The 21,848-nt window shown below is 38.6% G+C and overlaps 1 protein-coding gene across 1 annotated transcript in view; it reads right to left on the bottom strand.

Annotated features, from left to right (window-relative positions):
• LOC122811972 (beta-adrenergic receptor kinase 1-like) overlaps positions 1–9,733 on the bottom strand; it is a 2,445,913-nt gene extending 2,436,180 nt beyond the window's left edge. Inside the window, exon 1 of the mRNA XM_044084173.1 lies at positions 9,224–9,733. Within this exon, the coding sequence (XP_043940108.1) occupies positions 9,224–9,336 (113 nt within the window). The 5' untranslated portion in view covers positions 9,337–9,733. The remainder of the gene's footprint in view (positions 1–9,223) is intronic.
• Between the last annotated feature and the right edge of the window lie 12,115 nt (positions 9,734–21,848).

The raw sequence follows: 21,848 nt of genomic DNA, 5'->3' as shown, positions 1-21,848 counted from the left end.
CCACATTTTTAAGATTTACTGTGCATTCATCAGTAGATTATATAGAATCTTTGGATACTTTATTAAAAGTGGATGAAGGGGGTAAAATAAGCACTTTGTTATACCGTAAGTCATGCTGGAAAAATGCTCTATTGGGATACGGGTAGCATGCAACCCCACCATATTTTTAAGAATGTCATGGATAATCAGCTTCTGAGAACTTCACGACTTTGTAGTAAGGAAAGTGACTTTTTACATCATATAAATGTAACAGAGAATAATTTGTTAGAACATGGTTACAAAAGTAGGGAAGTTAGGGAAGCATCAGAAAGGGTTAAGTCTATGAGAGATGGGAAAGGTAGACATTGGTATTCAAAGAATACTGGAGATTCAATTAATAAGGAGGAAATATATGTAAGGTTAGGATGCCCTTTACTTTTAGTACTGAGTTTAAATATATAAAGAATATAATACAAAATAACTGGAAGATATTACTGTCTGATGACAGGATGAAAAATATAGTAGGTGATGTGCCAAACTTCAGCTACAAGAGAGATCGTAACTTAAAGAATCTGTTATGTTATAGACCAGGACCTGGTGATAAAATTAACCTAGGTAAATTATACAGTGGCAAATCAGGTACATATCCATGTAAAAGATGTAAGGCATGCAGGTACATTAAGACTGATAATGCATTTGAGCATCTGGTTACTAAAAGGATATACAAGTGTTCGCACTATGTATGCTGTTCTACTAAAAATGTGATTTATATAGCAACATGTTCAGAATGCACTTCTTTTTATGTTGGTAAAACTAATACAATGGTAAAGGAACATATTTCACAGCATATGGGTAATATACGGAGAAATGCACAAAGTGCAGTAGCTCAACACATTAATGAATTTCCACAGCATGATTTTAAATTCATGGCTTTGGATATTTGCACTCCTGCACCTAGAGGTGGTGATATAAAAAAAGTCACAGAAGTTAAAGAAACCCACTGGATAGCTGGTTTGAGAGCTGATGTTCCACCAGGATTAAATGGTTGTATACCTTTAAAACCTATTTTAAAGGCTAGAAAATGTTAATTGGTTAAAAGGTTTTAATTAATGTAATTGGTTTTTCAAGTGTATTTATATGCAGACTGATTTTTATATTTTTGTACTGATCTGATGAAGGAGGCATCTCCAAAACCACTTATCTGTTTACTGCTTAATGTTTATTAAATATATATGCGCTTTGCCGTGGTTGTCCCATTGCTGTTTCTCAAGTAGTTTTAATAGTTTCTGGTAATATTTATTCTTCTTCCCTGACCACCTCATAATATATGCTCTCTCTCATGTCAAGATAATCTCTAACCTCATCTTTCTCTCTCTAATTTCCCCTCTACGGACCCCTTCATCACCTTACTTTGAGAAACTACAATAAGGAATTATATCATATGATAGTATAATACAAATGTCAGCTATAATAGCATAAAATGTAATTTCTGGTGTACTGTATATGTCTTGCATACATTTTTTTGTATAATTTCTTGTATACATTTTCTATAACCTCTACATGTGGAGCTTTTCTTCCCAGGCCTCCGCTGAAAATGGGTTTTATCCCAGTTGGACTTTCCCAGTAAACAAATAATGTATATATATATATATATATATATATATATATATATATATATATATATATATATATATATATATATATCACACACACACACACACACACACACTGGATATAAAACATGTGTACACATCCCTGTTAAAATGCCAGGTTTTTGCAATATAAAAAAATGACACCACAATAAATCATTTCAAAACTTTTCCACCTTTAATATGACCTATAACCTGTACAATTCAATTGAAAAACAAACAAATCTTTTAGGGGAAAAATCTAAAAAATAAAAATGTACAATAAGCTGGTTGCATAAGTGTGCACACCCTTAAACTAATACTTTGTTGAAGCACCTTTTGCTTTAATTACAGCATTCAGTCTTCTTGGGTACACACCTGCCATCGATTGAAAAGACTCTGATTAACCCCAAATAAAAGTTCAGCCGTCCTAGTAGGATTTTCCTGACATTTACTCAGTTGCCTGCTACAGCAAAAGCCATGGTTCACAGAGAGCGTACAAAGCATCAAAGGTTTCTCATTGTTGAAAGGTATCAGTCAGGAGAAGGGTACAAAAAAATTTCCACAGCATTGGATATACCATGGAACACAGTGAAGCCAGTCATCAAAACGTGGAGAAAATATGGGACAACAGTGGCATTACAAAGAACTGGACGTCCCTCCAAAATAGAAGAAAAAACAAGACGAAAACTGGTCAGCGACGCTACCAAGAGACCTACAGCAATACTGAAGGAGCTGCAGGAATTTCTGGCAAGTACTGGTTGTGTACTATATGTGACAACAATCTCCTATATTTCTCCATATGTCTGGCCTATGGGGTAGGGTTGCAAGACGGAAGCCTTTTCTTACACAGAAAAATATCTAAGCCCAGCTAAAATTTGCAAAACAATGCATCAAGTCTCCCAAAAGCATGTGTTAACATGTGTTATGGTCTGATGAGACCAAGTTTGAACTTTTTGGCCACAATTCCGAAAAGGTAAGTTTGGAGCAAAAACAGCACTTCACATCACCAAAAGAACACCATCCCCACAGTGAAGCATGGCAGTGGCAGTATCATGCTTTGGGGTTGCTTTTCTTCAGCTAAAACTGGGGCTTTAGTCAAGGTGGAGAGAATTATGAACAGTTTCAAATACCAGTCACTTTTGACCCAAAATCTTCAGGCATCTGCTAGAAAGCTAAAGATGAAGAGGAATTTCACCTTTCAACATGACAATGACCCTATGCATACATCCAAAATCAACAAAAGAATGGCTTCACCGAAGGAAATTAAAGTTTTGGAATGGCCTAGCCAGAGCCCAGACCTAAATTCAATAGAAAATCTCTGGGGTGACCTGAAGAGGGCTGTGCATAAGAGATGCCCTCGCAATCTGACAGATTTGCAGTGCTTTTGCAAGAAAAGTGGGCAAATATTGCCAAGTCAAGATGTGCCATGCTGACAGACTCCTACCCAAGAAGACTGAATGCTGTAATTAAATCACAAACAGTGCTTCCACAAAGTATTAGTTTAAGGGTGTGTACACTTATGCAACCAGCTTATTGTACTTCTTTTACTTTTTTATATTTTTCCCCTAACAGATTTGTTTGTTTTTTAATTGAATTGTACAGGTTATAGGTCACATTAAGGGTGGGAAAAGTTTTGAAAGGATTTATTGTGGTCTCATTTTTTTATATCACAAAAAAATGGCATTTTTACAGGGGTGTGTACACTTTTTATACCCACTGTGTGTGTGTGTAATATATATATATATATATATATATATATATATATATATATATATATATACACATATATATATATGTGTATATATATATATACACACACACACACACATTATATATATATATATATATATATATATATATATATATATATATATATATATATCTATATATATATCTATATATCTATATACACACACACACACACACACACACACACACACACACACACACACACATCCTCCATGTAGCCTTCTTCTTCTTTTGGCTTTTCCCAGTTAGGGGTCACAACAGCGGATCACCTGTCCGCTCATGATTGGCAGTGGAGTTTTATGGTGTCGATTTGCCAGCCCAGCACCCAACCTTCCACAGCTTAATTTATCCATCTTTTTTTTTTTTTTCCCCATTGACTTCAAATGACTATGTTAAAATGTTTAACTTTCTAATCAATGGGGCCTTAAGTAGTTTGCATAGGTTTCTATGAAAAGAGCATCTCTTGAAAGGCTTTTTACTCTAATTCCGTGTTAAATTTTTATCTTTGTCAGTGATGGTTCATTTATTTCATACATTTTACGAGTACAGCGAGTTACATTACAGTTTGGTAATTTTTATTTACAGAATTAGGTCTGGTTTGCAGGCAATACCTTTTTGACTGGTTAGTTACAACTATTTTCCCTTCATTTTTAAATTTGTTCATTCTAACCAAAACATATAATAAATAAATAAATAAAAACAAATTTAACTTCCATGGTTTAAGAGTCAATACAGGTAAGCAGTATTGTTTTAGGTGATTATGTACAGTGTTCAGTGAGTAAAGCCCATTTCTTTAATGTTGCAGTGAATGGGAAATGCAGGGCATTTTTCAGCTTATTTCTATTGTATTTTACTTGCTTGCTTAAAACTAAGTTCACATTTGCATTTAAGGGGTTGTTTGGAGTAGGTAAGTGTATTCTGTGGAGTGCTGGCATCTCTGTTGTGTGTGTGCAAGTGTTTAGTTTACTATCTAATGAGCAGCACAAATATAGCAGGTTTGGGGAACTTTTAGTAGCTTTTAGATGCACTAAGACTGTAGGTAAATGTTGGTGATGCTCCTGAATGAAGATTAAAAAAAAAAATACCTACATGCTATACCAGACACCAGTTTATATTTTACCCTTTATCTGGAGTCTGCTGCCAAGTATATAGTAGTGCCAGCCTACTGCAAATAAGTAAGGGGAAGAATTGGACTTGACCCCCGAAAGATCCCAGGTCACCACTTATTTCCAAATTTTCCTGACGTGTTCTAATAGTCGATTTTGGGATCTGATGAAGTCACACATGTTATATACATGTTCATTTACTGGGGTAGTGCATTGATCAATTTCAGCCACAGATGAGGCGAATATAGTAACAACCATAACAGAGCAAACATGGAGTATGGTATAATACACAAAAAAATAGATAAATAAAATGACAAGTATAAAGTTACACGTGTCTATACACACAGACATAAATATACACACATTTTACACAAACACACACATCATATATATATATATATATATATATATATATATATATATATATATATATATATATATATATATATATGTATACACATAGATATGCACATATAAAATATACACGTGCACATACAGACATTTGTGTAAGTGACTTACATATCACACATGCATCTAAAGGTGTGTGCGTGTGCATGCCTCACTCTCACACCACACAGCTAGCTCTTTGTAACACAGGGATAAAGCCGTGACTGCAGCTCAGACGACCTAGGATTGATTAACATCCCAAGTGCTCCAAGTACAAGCAGTGCAGAATGGGATTAAGCATATTGAAGCTGGCAGGCCGATCAAAAGGGAGAGAGAGAGGCTGTGCTATTACACTGCTGGTTCTCAATGGAATCAGACGAAACAGCAAAAAGCAGCAACTGGGACAAGAGATGCTTACCTACCAAGCTGTGCACAGTACAGTAATGGTGTTCAGCAGGTGAACAAGACTGTACATGCATCTTTTCGCAGCAACAAGAACTGCAGGCTACTGCATCAACTAAAGTGTGCAAGGGGGAGAAACTAGGTAACCTTCAATGGGTGCCTAGATAAACGCATCTTTATCACTCAGGTCTCGTCCCTGAAGCCAAGGCTCTCTAAAGAGGGCAAGTTGCCATGAGTCTGATCTTTGCCCGAGACTAGGGACCCTCACAACAGGGTCATGTGGGAAACAGGAAACCCAGAGGTGATGAGGGAATGAACAAGCTTAAAGAATGTCTGATGAGGGGTGACAGTCAACAGGACCCATGGGCAAAAATCTGACAAAAATGCCACGGGAAGAAAAAAAGAACTATTGAACATACATGCACAACCTTGTGTCTGTATTGCTTTATTATTATATCCATGCACACACAAAATCATATGCACATTGTGTACATACATTTAAAAATACAGATACAAGCACACACAAATTCATCTGCAGTACACGACAGTGAGTTCCACCTCATTTTACACAATAATACAATGTTAACAGTTTTCTACAAGTTTTTCTTCTCAAAGTACAACCTGCAATATATATATATATATATATATATATATATATATATATATATATATATATATATATATATAAAATCACTCACACACAAAACCTTATTTTGACCCTTAATGTGTATCACTCCATATGATACACTTGCATAAATGCACAAGAAGGTACATTGATTATGTGCATTCATCTAGAAATAAAACACACAAAATTGTCTCCTAAATTTCCTCTACAATACATGACAATGTGATCCGCACCTTGTTCTACAGCGCATTCTAAAGAAAAATGCTAATTAACTTATATTTTTCTTAATTACAGTATTTAATATACAAAAAAACAATCATCTTATGGTAACGCAAAATTAAATGAAACAGAGTACCTTCAATGCATTAAAAACATTTCAGCAACATTTGTTTTACAAACCCTCTTTTAGCTATGAGATAAGTTTCAGTATTAGCTGCGTTTCATGCATAATTAAATCATAATGTAGTGAAGTGCTATTTGTTTGCTGTTTTTACAGGTTAAAATCAAAATGAAATCAAATCTGGAGCATCAACAAACTTCGTTATAACAAGATCACTGTTAAACCATTAACATTTCTGCATAAAACTGCTTTCAAAACCAGTGTTAACAACAGTCACAGCTCAGGGCTTGGTATCAGTCACTTTTCATTTGGTTTCTGCACATCATTCAAAGCCGGCCAAACAAAAAGGGAAGTTTTTTGTGCTCTGTAAATATTCGTATGCGTCGTCGTGAGTGTGTAATTATTAGTATATATATCATTGCATGTCAGCAACATAAATGAAAAAAAAAATTGAGAGAGAAGTAGATAGGAAATGATGTTTAAACATCTCCCAGCTCACTAACAAGAGAGGAACTACAAAAAAAGAAAAAGGCACAGAAAAGGAAGCAGCATAGAAAGGCACAAAAGCAACTGCAATCACAGGACTCACTCAACAGACCAACAGCAATTAAACAAAAACATAATACAGGTACAGTGGAGTGGGGCAAATAAGACATACACATTTATTTTACAGCACCTCAAACTAAAAGTACACAAAATTCGGCAAATCCAACTGCAGAGAACATGTAACATTAACTGTAAAACTGCCAGAAACTTTTAGTGAGAACCATACTATTTACCTAAATGATTTATCTGTAAAACACAGTCAGGTTTTTCCACCCACATAACGTCAATCTGACCAGATATGCACATGAACCGTTATTTGCTTGGACGCACTGTATATAGGCTCCCACCCATCAACCACTTCCTCCAGCTTTTCAAACAGGCGCTCTTGTAAGTATATAAAACAGTAACATGCCAATATAAATGTGACTATCTCCTGCTCCACTGTTCTTCTAATGACATGATGTAAATAGATGTCACTGACAGTACACAGCAACTGTTCACTTCATAAGTACTCATCCTTAACAGAACCTGCAGCAATTTTAAAAAGCTGCAAACATTACCAAACTAAAACAAAACTATCTTGCTCCTTTGGATTGCAGGAATATGGACACACAGTTACCCAGTCATCAGGTGACAGTTGTAGGCATGACCTTCATTCAGCCATATCCTCACTATGCCAGCCTAAAATACAAGCAACTACGCAGCATACAACAGTTTTGTTTTAACGCCAGTGGCCTATTGTTATTCCATGTTCAATCTTCTATACTTACCAAAAATGTTAAGCGAGAAAGATGATCTGACCAACAAAGTTCATTTCCAAGTATTCCAGCAATCACCACAATATATACCAATATGCTTTCCTCACACACCGAAAACAGAACGCCTTTATAGATATTCTGATCTCTCCCTTTCTAAGCCAGCTAAGGTAACCATGTTCAACAATGTAGCCAAGGACCTCCCCAACACACATACACAGTTGCAAACATTGTCAAAAAAAATGACTGCTGTGGGCATTGTACCATGCAAAAACCCTGAAAAATAAACACTATTACTTTCAAAGATGGATCTGACTGACCTTGCCTATCCTCCTTGGGACAGCTAGTTTGGGGGGGGGATGAAGAAAGTAGAAATCAATATTGTGCATTACAGATTACTGTTGCACTGTCAGCCCTTCTGCAGCACCTAAGAAAAATATCTCCACTTTATATTTACTAAACAAGTTATGCTAAGCAATGCTGTCTATTTTTCAGTCTTGTTTGCAGGGGAGGGCTACCAGTTTAAGCTCCTGCTCCCACTGCTAATTAGAATGATACAAAAATTGCCAGCATTTCAAATAAACTAATGTATCCTTTCTTTAAAAACTGCCCTAAAATCTTGTGTTCACCTGACTATCCTCTAAAACACATAAGCAAGATTTATGGCTTAAAGTCCATCATGAAACATGGCACTTCAAGCAACATTTCAATGTCAAGCCAAGATGCGGAGACATGCAGAAAAACACTGGTTGAGGATACTCCATGAGCAAGACAACTGGTAAGGAGGACGTCAAATATGACTCTAGAAACAATCTCTTTTTACTCAGGCTGCAATCACATAACTTTATTACCCACCCTTTAGTTTAGTTATGTTTCAAGAACTAAGTTTAGAAAAACCAACAGTCTAGACAGCACTGGATTCTGTTTTCCCTTTGCTCCAACATATATCCATATAGAAATAAAAAATTTTAAGAAAACCATGGCTGAGTATGCAAAAAGACTTTTGTGAATAAACTTCAGGAAAACAAAAACATAATTCAGAAAACAAAAACATCAAAACTCAACTGTGAATATGCTAACACAAAAATACTTATGATTATCAATGACAATGCAAATCGCTCACTTCACCTATTAACAAACAACACATTATAGGAAAAAATGCAGCATTCCACAGTGACAACTGCAGTTTATACCATCTGTGTTGACGCTATGCACTTCATAAACATTAGGGACTCATTGCAACCCAATGTCTGCTTAATTTCTAGTCCCAAGTTTCCTAAGGTGTCAGATATTATCACTACTTATCACACACAGATGTACATGCTGGTGAGAAAACAGATAAACAAAATATGTGCGATATGCAAAATGTTTTACATGGAAACTGATATACCTGTTGAGAAGCAGTGGAAATACAAAATCATGGTGGCAACACGTGTCCTAATGGTTTTACTATCATAACAGACTCTCTAAACCATTACTAAAGAATGACACTGCTGAAAGCAAGTGCAGAGCTGCTACAAGCTTAGACGTGCTGCAAGATGCATGGACTTTGACAGAAGGTGCGTTATGCAAAACTAAAATAAAACTACTGTGTGTTCCCAAAGCACCTGTGCCACAAGATCATCAATCACAGCAGTATGAAAACGGTATGGGGTACCCGGTGTCAAGACTTACAGCATGCAAGATACAAACAGGTCCCTTACCTGGGATCAGGCAGCACGATCTTCTTACTAGCCCTAGCTGCTGGAGTTCCTTTGCTTTTCTCCAGGGCCATCAGGTAGCTGACATCAGCCAGAACCGCCTCCAGATCAGCCATAGTTGAGCCAGATAAATGGGGTGGGGGCACCCCAATGTCAAGCCAAACCAAAACTGGAGATGATCTCTCAATCCCAAGAACAGTCTTATCCTGAGAGGGGAGGAGGCGAGGAGCCCTGCTGCCTCCCTCCCTCTTAGACCCCTTAGTTTGTCCCAGTGCAGCTTGTTGCTACTCCTCCAGCACAGTTCCGTTGATACTTCCTGCCGCCTTAGTCTCTCTTTTCCTACACACTTACTATTCACGTTTTCACTATCTACCGCCGTAAGGTGCTATGACACTGACATACCGAGGAGCCCCGTTCGCTCCCCGCACTACCCGCCGCCATCGTAAATTCAAACCGGTATCTTCGAGACTACACGCTCCTCCCCCCGGTAACCGGACCCAGGAATCGCGTCAATCTGGCTTTGACAGGACTTCCGTCTAGTAGGAACAACGAGCAGGGTAAGAGTAGTGGAACGAGCAATTGCCTCCGAAAGCAGGCTAAAGGGGGTTGGGGTTGTGAGTCACACTGCCACCTGCAGGATAGGAAGTAAACAAAGAAACGCTCAATAATGTGGGTAAGTAAATCCGTTAGAGTTTTGGGCGGCAGCCGCGTGTTTTATATGTATAATTTGTTAACCGAGCAATAAGATGATCTACAAAAGGACAGATTTCAGACATTACCTTGGAGGAATGCACAAAATGAGTACTTTTTACGAGTACTAAGCCGAAAGACACAACAACTAGATGATATTTACAAATAGTACAATTGTGTAAATAAACTTACCAAAACAGATGTTAAAATGGTTACTGCTGCAGGAGTCTTAGCTACATGGGATGCAACCTGCATAGGACAAATAGCCGGCCGGCTTATAAAGCTGCAGGACATCTTCCACCCAAACCGTCAGTTCAAGCTGAGCTGGCTAGAAAGATAGGTTTGGGCGCTAAGCTCTTCACAATTTTATGCCAACAAGGAGAGGGAGGTTGACCTTAAGAATAACAAAAATAAATAAATATGCACACCCTGCATACCTCTTAAAATCTCAGTACAAGAAATTTGAACAAAGCCAGAAATAATTTGGGGAAAAGAGGCCCCAGAATTGGGACAGCTTTTAAATATTGCCCCCATAAACTTACAAAATTGCAATAATAATAGGTTTTGCATTATTTCTGTATTTTCTGAAGGATATGAAGTCTGAAACTCAAATGACTGTCATTATTAGTATTATTTAATGAATTCAATTCTCAGTGATTTGCCAGAAAATCATAAATTTTATAAGGAAGAGACCAAAAACAGAAGGCAAAAACCTGGGCATTCTGCGAAAATCTGGACACTTGAGAGGTATGACTGGCATAGACAACACACCAAAAATCAAGGAGGATGGAGGGAGCAACTACTGCAGCAGTGATCATTCAAACATTTATGGTACTATGTTCAACATATTGCTCACTGCTGCAGTAGCCTTAGGTATGTGGTAGATTACCCTAACTTGCTATAATTTTAAGGGGGAAGGAGAAGAGTCCAGGACCCATGGAGAATGGTTCTAGTAAAGCCTGATTTAGACCTATAGAAGGAATCAAGCTTGTAGTGCTTTGTAAAAGTATGTGCAGAGGACCAAGTTGCAGCTTCTAGAATACTTCTAGAATCCAGCACTCTCCAAAAAGCCATAAATGAATATAAGGCTGCGGTAGAGTGGGCCTTGATCTCACCTGGAATTATTTTGTTGTGGTGAGTATAAGAAAAGGTAATAGCCTTGGACAACCATTTGAAAATAGCCCGTTTTTACACAGATTGTCCCATCCTCTTACTGTCACGAGAAATTAACAGTTGATTCAAAGATGTGAAAGATTTAGTTCTGTCAGGATAGTACCTGAGTTGTCTGTGGACATCCATGGTATGGAGTAGCCTTTCTCACTCATTTTAGGCTCAATCAAGAAATGGGGAAATGGATAGTTTGGCTTAAAATAACATCGGATACCACTTTAGCTATAAAACAAGGATTAATCCTCAAAGAAACCCTGTCTCTGTGAAAAATGAGATAGGGTTCACGTACCATAAGAGTTTGCAACTCAGATGCCCTTCTTGAAGAGGTCAGAACGATCAGTAAAACTGTTTTCCATGTTAAGTACCTCAAGTCATCCAGGTTAGCTGGTTCAAATGGGGCAAGTGTTAGTTTCTCTAACATAAAATTAAGATTCCCAAGTTGTTAAGTTTAATTCTTTTGGCTGCTAGAAAAGCAATTGCTAGAAAATCCATCCAATCATATTTGAATTACTGAGTAATGTAACAGAGACAGAACTGGAAGTGAGATCTTTAGAAAGGAGTAGAAGCAAATTAAATAGAAAAAAATGGAAACTGTAGGAAAAATATATGCAGAACAATATTTTGGAGGAGGAACTAGGTTTAAGGAAAGGCAGGAATTGACCAACTTATGCAATATTGGATTGATTATATTGTACAGAAGAATTATGTGATATTTAATATTTGTAACTCTGAACATGTTAAGTTACTTTTATATAAATATAAGTTTATCTGCGTCACAAGTGATAATTCAATAAAGGTGTTTAAAAAAAATTAAGATTCCCAAGGAGGGGCCACCAGTTTTCTTGGAGGCCTCTTATGCAAGACCCCTTTCAAAAACGTTTTGACATGAGAATGCATTGAAAGAGGAGGATCCATGGACAGAAATGTTGAAATAGCTGATAAATGAACCTTGATAAAGGAATAAAAAAGGATATAGGATAGTACATATTATTATAAAACTATATATATTGTAAAACCAAAGAACAACTATCCCCAAATGGGTGCTTATTACATTATTTCCAACTAGAAAACCTTTTCCATTTACTAATATATGATTTACTATAGCATGCTTTCTTGCCTACGTTAGTAGTTGCTACATGCACTCAGTAAACAGGTGCCTAAAGGGAATTAAGACCTATCATCCAAGCACTCAGTTAAAATGTATTGAGGTCCGTGTGTATCAAACACCCCCTGTTCTTGTGTGAATAGAGCCAGTCTGTGAGGAAGCTTGTGGTAAATGCCTTTAACCATTTCCAAAAAGAAGGGAAAACCACAGTTGCCTGAGCCAGAAGGGAGTCACCACAAGGATCTTGGGGGATTCCTTCTGAATCTTCAGAAGTATCCTGGATATCAGTGGAAAGGGTGGGAAAACCTACAGGCACATTGCTGTACAAAGAAAAGAAAAGCCATCTTGCATGGAGTCCTGTAGCAGAATCTTGCCAGCTGATTATACAGCGAACAGACAAATAGGTCCACTTGGGGAACTACCCACAGATGGATCAAATCTTGGAAGTCCCCGTTCTGTTCATGAGGGTCTACCCTTGTCCTGCTCAGCTTGTCTGCCACACAATTTTGCTCTGACAAAATGTAGAATGCCTGAAGAGTGAGATGTGCTGTGAAGCTAACATGGATAATCTGCAAAGTGGGTACAACGTGGTTCCCCCTTGCTTATTGATATACCTAATGACTGTGGTTGTGATACAAATGTAATATGAAAGGTTTTACCTATATTTAGAACACAGGACTTTAAATGGTTTGATTAAGTGTTATATGATTTAGCTTGTATAAAAACAAGGTGTTGGTGTTGGATGGTGTTCTGATGAAGTCTTGGATTTCCAAGACAAAAGCGCTTAGTAAATACTAGTATTATAAGGTTAATCTAACTACTAGAAATTTGTAGAAACTTGGCAAGAGTAGTTGTTTTTTACATTAGAAATTTGGCAGGAACAGTTGTTTTTTGCATTTTTAAATGTTTTTTTAGCAAGTTTTGAAACTGCAAAAGCTAGTGGATTTGTTTGAAACATTCTTGGGTGCCTGGTCACCACCTATGCTTTGTTCCAACATGATCCTTTTAGAATTCTGTATGTGCTAATTCTCACATACACTTAGGTATAAAAGATGGTACCTCCCATTTGGGTGGTAGAAGCCTCACCTGTGGAATGGACGCACTGCCCAGGAATTTCCCAGTAGAGTCTCCTGCCTAGCCGTACCTGGGCTTCCTGGTCAAAGTGTAGCTAGGATGAAGCTTCTAACTTTATTGGTAATGTATTGATGTAATTATTTCCTATAAATTGCTTTATTTTATATGTATTGTGTGATCTGCTATAATAAAGTGGATATTGTCTCAATCTCTTGGTCATTTCTGGTCCTGCTGAAATTGAGTTTAGTAGACAATACATTATTTTGGCATAGTCAGCAGAATTTGAAATGTTCAAGAAAAGGAGTAAAGATATTCCTGCTGCAAATGTTGAAATTCCGGGATGGGATGTTGTTCCCTATGGGATGCTAGCCACTAAGTGGTCTTGTAGTACAGGTTTAAGTGAATATTGGGATATGTGTTTGAAAGATGTGGAGCTGCAGTCTGTATTAACATGTTTGCAAAAGGTCCCAGTGGAGAAGGGAAAAGAACTTAGTGCAGTAGGTAGACAAGGTTGGATTTTACTAGCTGCACACCGAAAACAGCATCAGGAAAATCATTGAAAGAAAAACAAATAGTATAATTAGAAAAGCAAATATGTGAATTACAAAATCAAGTTGTAATGTTACAGTGTCAGAATTGATTATTTACAGACAAAGCAGCTATACACACACACACACACACTCACACACATATATATATATATATATATATATATATATATATATATATATATGTGTGTGTGTCAAAATGTAGCTGAAAAAGCTGCTGTGTGAGTAGCACAATATAAATATTGAAAAAGAAGAGGTAGAATTAATAAAAGGAAGGTGCAAATGAATATTGCAAAGGCAGGGTTAGATTGCGATCCTGATCATTGGGATGGAGATATTTGGAATTCTCCAGACCCATCTGATGAGAATGAGCAGTACGAAAAATCAGAGTCAAATGACGAAAAATCTGTAAATTATAAAATGCAGCCTGTATTGAGACGAAAACAACAGACGACACCAAGAAATGGTAAAACAGTTCAAACTGAAATGACAGAAGATTTGACGCAGCAAAAAGTAAATGATATAAATGAGAGGTTTAAACAGAGACCAAGGAAAACATTAATAGCATGGATGGTGGGGTTATATGACACAAAGGCCTCAGGTGTCCTATTGGATCATGGGGATGCTTCTAAATTCTGTACGTTAAGTACAGAATCAGTGGTTCAGGAGAAATTTAGAAATCATCATGATAATGCAATATTGATAAATGTGTTAGCACTGGCTGCAGTGGGATATAATGATAAATACGCCACTGATACAGACTGGCCACCAAACGATAAACCGTGGTATACTCTTAGAGATGCTAGTCAGCATCTAAAAGAAGAATCAATGAAATCAGCAATATTTGTGGGGCAAGCAGATACTTTAATGCAAACAGCAGCGACAGTATCAACTAGAAATAAAATCACTGGGTTAGCTCCTCTGGCATATAAGCATGTAATAATGACATTATTAATCAAGCAAATGGGTAACCTTCTCTCAGAAATAGTTGAAGCTATTAGACAGTTAGAAGAAGTGGAAGATTGGGGACCTAGAAATAGTGCCGGGGATTGAAGGGAAGGCAGACAAGGAGATTGGAGCTGCAAATTGGATACTGTGGAAAGATATGTTTACAGCTTTATTAAGGGATGGAGTAAGTCAGGATAAAATTGATGGGATAGATACTCAAAGTATGTGGGATCTCTATAAAAAGAGAGGTTTAAGTAAGAAAAATGATGGCAATAGGAATGTCAGTAAGCAGGAAGTGCAAGTGTTGGAGAAAGAGAAGAAAGAATTAGTTAAAGACTCAAATGACTCAGTTAAACCAACAGCTCCACCATTGCAATCTCAGTTTTATCCAGATTTATCATGGGTGACTGATGTCAAGTTTGATTATGAAATTGGCCAAGCTTCAGTTAGTGGTTGGGCTCATAAAGATGTGTGACCATGTGTAGATGTAATCATTTATTGGTGAAACGAAAATGAACAATGGGTCTGAGCCCTGGTAGATACCAGAGCGGAGGCGTCATTGATTTATGGAAATCCAAAATTCTGTAAGGGAGAACAGGTTACTATCGCAAGATTAGGGGGAAGACAAACACCAGCAGTACAAACAACACTAGAATTAAAGATCGGACAGTTGCCTAAAAAGAAATATCCTGTGTTGATAGTACCTATTCCCGAATACATCACCAGAGTTGACATTTTAAAAGGCTTAACTTTAAATCTTACTGATGGACAATATCAGTTTGGAATTAAGCCATATATATCAATAAAATCTGTAATTGTTGGGCATGTTAAAATACCTCAGATGGAATTATCCCCAATTACTAAAGTTGCAAGCATGAAACAGTATTGAATACCTGGGAGTCATAAAGAAACAGAAGAGACAATTCAAGATGTATTAAATGCAGGTGTTTTAAAAACAACTACCACCCCATGGAACAGTTGGGTATGGCTGGTAAAGAAAAGTGATGGGTCATGGAAAATGACAGTAGATTATCAGGAGTTAAATAAATATACTCACCCATTAACTGCTGCTGTTCCAGATACTGTTACCTTAATTGAAAACGTACAAAAATATGAAGGAAATTGGTATGCTGTGATAGACTTTGTAAATGCTTTTTTCACTATACCAGTATCTAAAAAAAACTATGATCAGTTTGCATTTACATGACAAGGATGGCAGTATACTTTTGTACGATTACCTGAAGGCTATTTACATAGCCCAACCACGTGCCATAGAATAGTGGTTGAACATCTCAATGAAATACAAGTTCCAAAGAACATACAGATTTCTCATTTCATAGATGGTATTTTGATTCAGGAATCAGATGAAAAGACAGTGCAGGAACAATTGCAAAGAGTAATTGAACATATGAAGTCAAAGGGGTGAGAAATCAATCCCACCAAAATTCAAGGACTGGCACAAACTGTTAAATTCCCGGATATTCAATGGCATCGTGGGCATAGAGAAATCTTGGCCAAAGCTGGGCAAAAGATTTTAAAATTCCCAACTCCTCAAAATAAGAGAAAAACACAACAATTTATTGGTTTGTTTGGATTCTGGAGGCAACATATCCCTCATCTGAGTCAGATACTTTTTTTTCCTTTACATGAAGTAACAAGGAAAAGTATGAATTTAGTTGGGGAGATGACCAACAGCAGGCATTCAAAAGGGCTAAGCAAGCTATACAACTGGCTCTTTATTTGTGGCTTGTGCAAATAAGTGAAGTAGAGTTGCATGTGTCAGTGCATGATCAATATGCCAGGTGGACTTAATGGCAAAAACAAGGAGCAAAGCAAGTACCTTTGGGATTCTGGACTAGAAAATTACCTAAAGCTGAGAGTAAGTATACCCCCTTTGAAAAACAGTTATTAGCTTGTTACTGGGCAGTTGTTCATAGGTTCATAGGTTTATACTAGGCTATCTGCCCTAAGGCATTTATAAGCCTAGCCCAAATTATTGTGGCTTACGCCACCCCTTATATGAAAAAATACTGTGCCCATTAGTTTGTTGTGCCTCTGTCCAGCAGTGACCCAGAGATGATTCCCGGGGTAAACCTACGATCTCCCATCCACAGGTCTAGATTTCTCTTGAACAGAGTCAGCGAGGTGCTCTGCCTCACATGGACCGGGATTTTATTCCACAGCATAGGGAGTCTCTGAGTGATAAATCTATCCCTCCAGCATGTCCTATTTATATCCGTGCTAAGGTTTAAGTCGCTTGCTCTAGTGGTTTTGGTGGATTTGGATTTTTGAGGTGGAGCATGTCCATTAATTCCGGGTTGGACATGGCCTTGTATGTCAGGCACATGTCACCTCTGAGCAGGCGGTATGCGACTGAATAGAGCTGGAGTTTCTTCAATCTGGCAGCATATGACAGATTTTGGAGTCCTTTATCCTTTTGGTGAGGAACTTTTGGGGTCTCTCCAATTGCTGCAGATGTCGGGTGAGATACATCCCGAATGGGGCATTGTACTCGATCATTGGTCTGATAAGTGAAGAGTACAGGGGAACAATGACCTCACTAGATCTGGATGTGAATCCTTCATGATCAGGTGGGCAATGTAGAAGGTCTTTCTAACCACTTTAGCAATGTGAGTGTCAAAAGAAAGGCCACTGTCAACCTGGGTCCCCAGGTCCCTGATAACCTCTTCTGTGCTTAGTGGATTGCCACCTATATGGTAGCTTGGGGTTACCTTGTTTTCCCGAAGGGTATGACTATACATTTTTGGCATTTAACTTCAGGCCATGGCTCTGGCACCAGCTATCTGTTTCCGTGAGTCCCTTCTGAAGGATATCCGTGTCCGATGCACTTTCCACTATGGCGCCCAGTTTGCAGTCATCTGCAAACTTTGTCAGCCAAAGTCCTCCCATGTTGGCCTGTACTTCTGAGAAGTAGATGCCAAACAATAGGGGCCAAGGACCGAGCCCTGTGGGACACCACTTGTGACCGGCTTGGAGTCTGACACAGCGCCAGCAACTCTAACCCTGTGGGTTCTGTCCTTAAGCCAGTTTGCAACCCATCTTGTGACATATGGGTTTACATTTAAGCTGGTAAGTTTTTCTACAATACCCGAGTGGGGTATTGTGTCGAAAGCCTTTGCAAGGTCAAGGTAGGCTGTATGGACTGCCTTTCCCTCATCAATGGCCTTGGTGACTATTTCAAGAAGTCGACCAAGTTCAAAAGGCATGATCTTCCCTTGACAAAGCCAAACTGGGTCGGGTCCAATGTCTGCAAGTCCCCTATATCTTTGTTTATGAGCTCCATTATGATCCTCTCCATAGCTTTGCAGACTAGACTTATTAAGCTTATGGGGCGGTAATTACCAGGGTCCGTGAGGCCACCTTTGTGGAGTGGGACCACAGTTGCCGTCACGCCACTCCTTGGGCACGTATCCTGTGGTAAGGCTGAGATTAAACAGCTGCCTTATGTGCGGGTTTAATTCCTCATTTAGCTCGTGTAGCACACAGCCGGGGACACCATCCGGTCCCATTGATGCTGTGTTTTTAGCTTTAGAGCGAGCAGATTTCACCTGCGCATTTGAGATCTCCGGGAGGGTACAATCGGCTGGGATAGTTATCTCTCCTTTAGGGGAGAGGGGTGAAGTTTGCACTGAACCTGTCTGCCAGTATGTTGGCAATGTCTGTGGGTTCAGTGATTTTTGTATCATTTTGGACTAATTCTGAGCATATCTGTGAGTTTCCACCCAGGTTCCTAACATAGCTGAAAAAGGCCTTATGATTGTCCTTTGAATCCATGGCAATTTTTCTCTCAAAATTGGCCTTAGTTGATTTTATGAGTGCTCGTATTTTTTACTAATAATGATCAGGGGTGACTTCCCTTTTATGGATTTTGTTCTATCATGTAATAGCTTTCTCCTCTTATTGTAAAGTTTGTTAATGGCTGGGGTCCACCAGACTGGACGTTTGCCCTTTGTGGAAAGAGTCTTGGTTTTATTTGGGATTGCCTGATCCATGCAGTCCTGGAGGTGTTCATAGAAGGCATTTGTAAGGGCTTCCACAGCTTGGGTTGTGGTTTCCTCTGACTCAGGGGCCTTGAAGGATACCACACCAGTCTTGAGTAGTGTGAAGTTTGCTTTAGAGAAGTTCTTCACTATGGTCTTTTTTGTTTGGGGTGGGGGCGGGATGTGGATTTCCAGTGAGATTAGTTTATGATCAGATCTCACCAATGAGGGATATACTTCCGGTGTGGAGCATTTTGTCCCCATGTTTGTGACAATGAGATCTAGTATATTTCCTCCTCTTGTAGATACTAAACAAATAACTGTAGGACATACTATAGCTTTGAGACCTGAAAGTATCGACAATTGTTCTATAAATGGGGTCCTAAAATAATTAAATAAAATTTTCTTCTTATAAAACAAAGTGTACTGACAAATACTGCACTGAACAAATATCCCATTATAATGTTACTGATGCAAAAGTAATGTGTAAATTTATAGTATTGCCTTTAGTATTCAGACCCCCTTTATATCCTTTCCAGTATTTGTTACCCCAAGTAAAAGATAATTATATAGACTTTTCTAATAAAACACATAAGTTGAAACATTGTACTGATACTATGAATGGATTGATTTGTGGACAGCATTCTCCTATATATAAACCATGTTTTCTTCAGCATTCAATCAATATATGCAAATGGACTATATTACCCTCCACTTTTGAGATGTTCACAAAAGTTGCCCCACAATTTATATGTTTGGTGACTAATCAATCACTGCCATATAATTTAGGTTATCCTTTTGTAGGATGTTTAAGTAATGTCACACATTTAACTTGGTATAATGAAACTTATCTATTCTCATCTAAACTCCATATTGGAATATCTTTTTCTTGGTTACCAGAGGCTTTGTATTATCCTAACTTTACTTTTTCATTGGACTTCTTTTACAAAGTAATTAATAATACTCGTTAATTGGAAAAACATTTACAAATAGTAAACTATAGCATATTGCATCATGAAATAAACAGTATAATTGTAGGTGATAAACTGATTCATTTAGCTAGAAAGACTGAGTCAGATACAGCACATTATTGGTGGGACATATTTACTGGTTGGTCAGCATCCGGAACTAAATTGTTAAATTAAATAATACACCATGTTCTAATAATTATGATAAATATTAGTGCTATTAACAATTCAAAATTATTTATCTTACCGAATACACAGAAAGGTTACAAAGGTGTTATCAGTCTCTTACATATGAGTCAAAAGTCAAAGGACCGAATGTGATATAAAAGGTTTTTGTCTTGAGTGCATGTAGAAAGTTGACATCTGTCTCACAGGTTCATAATTGTGTACTAGGGTGATCGCCCTGGGGCCTTTACAAGCCTAGCCATAGGATTACCCTGGCCTAGTGCCACCTGACCTTAGTTCCCAGTGCCTCTGTCGAGTAGAGCCACTGGTGTTATCCCCGGGGTGAATTTTCTGTTTCCCATCCACTCATCAAGATTTCTCTTGAAGAGAGTCAGCGAGGTGCGCTGCTTGACATGTATGGGAAGTCTGTTCCATAGCATGGGCAGACTCTGGGTTATGACCCCGTGCCTCAAGCATGTTCTGTTAATTGTGGTAATGAGGTTGAGGTCTCTGGAGCGTGTGGTGTGGAGGGATTGGGATTTCTTTAGATGTAGCATTTCTAACAGAGCTGGGTCAGACATGGCTTTGTAAGTCAAGCAGAGATCACCTCTAAGTAGGCGATATGAGACAGAGAATAGTTGGAGGTTTTTGAGTCTGTCCATATAGGACAAGTGTTTAAGCCCTAGGATCCTCTTTGTGAGGTACTTTTGTGGCCTCTCCAGTTGTTGCAGGTGTCTAGTGAGGTACATGCCAAATGGGGCATTGTACTCGATGATTGGCCTAATGAGGGAAGAGTAGAGGGAGACAATGACCTCTTTCTTCCTGGATGCAAACCCTTAGTAATGAGATGTGCCACATAGAAGGACTTTCTGACCACAGTGGCAATGTGGTGATCAAAAGAGAGGCTGCTGTCAACCTGTGTTCCCAGATCTCTTATAACGTCTTCTGTATTCAGTGGACTACCATCAATGTGGTAATTCATGGGAACTGTGTTTTTCCCAAAGCGGATGATGGCACATTTTTTGGCATTGAGCTTAAGGCCATGGTACTGACACCAGTCATTGGTCACAGTAAGGCCATTCTGTAGGATGTCAACATCAATCGGGGAGTTAATAATAGCTCCTAACTTGCAATCATCTGCAAACTTTTTGTCAGCCAGAGTCCCTTCGTGTTGGCCTGGACTTCAGAGAAGTAGATACCAAACAGCAGAGGACCCAAGACCGGACCCTGTGGGATTCCACTCATGACTAATCGGCAGTCTGACTTGGAGTCAGCTACTTTCACACTGTGGGTTCTATCTGTGAGCCAGTTTGCAACCCACCTAGTGATATAGATATTGATGCCAAGTTTAGTGAGTTTTTCTATGATTCCTGAGTGGGGAATGGTATCAAAAGCCTTGGCCAGATCAAGATAGGCTGTATGAACCACCTTGCTGTCATCCACAGTTCTGGTGACTGACTCAAAGAAGTTGACCAAGTTGAGCAGGCATGATCTACCCTTCACAAAACCAAACTGTGTGGGATCCAGAGTTTGGAGATTCCTCTACATCATTGTTTATTAGGTCCATGATGATGCGTTCCATAGCTTTGCATATCAGACTTGTCAGGCTAATGGGGCAATAGTTCCAGGGGTCTGTAGTCGCTCCTCCTTTGTGGAGAGGGATAACTGAAGCAGTGCACAATTCAGCAGGGACAAAGCCTGAGGTGAGGCTGTGATTGAACAGAGTGCAAAGGTGAGGTGCCAGTTCACTCTGTAGTTCATGTAGAACACAACCAGGGATATTGTCAGGTCCCATAGAAGCTGTATTCTTGGCCTTGGACAGTGCTGTTTTAACGTGTGCAGCAGTAATACTGGGTGCCTTGCAGTCTACTGGTATTATGATTGGTCCTTTGGGGGGGAGGGGGGTAAAGTTGGCACTGAATCTGTCGGCCAGTAGACTGGCAATATCTGTTGGCTCGG

Source organism: Protopterus annectens, chromosome 9.part0 (genome assembly GCF_019279795.1).
Source record: "Protopterus annectens isolate FY-2018-M chromosome 9.part0, PAN1.0, whole genome shotgun sequence".
Lineage (NCBI taxonomy): Eukaryota > Metazoa > Chordata > Ceratodontiformes > Protopteridae > Protopterus > Protopterus annectens.
Note: the sequence above shows the minus strand (reverse complement) of the source record. Positions and strands in the feature narration are given on the sequence as shown.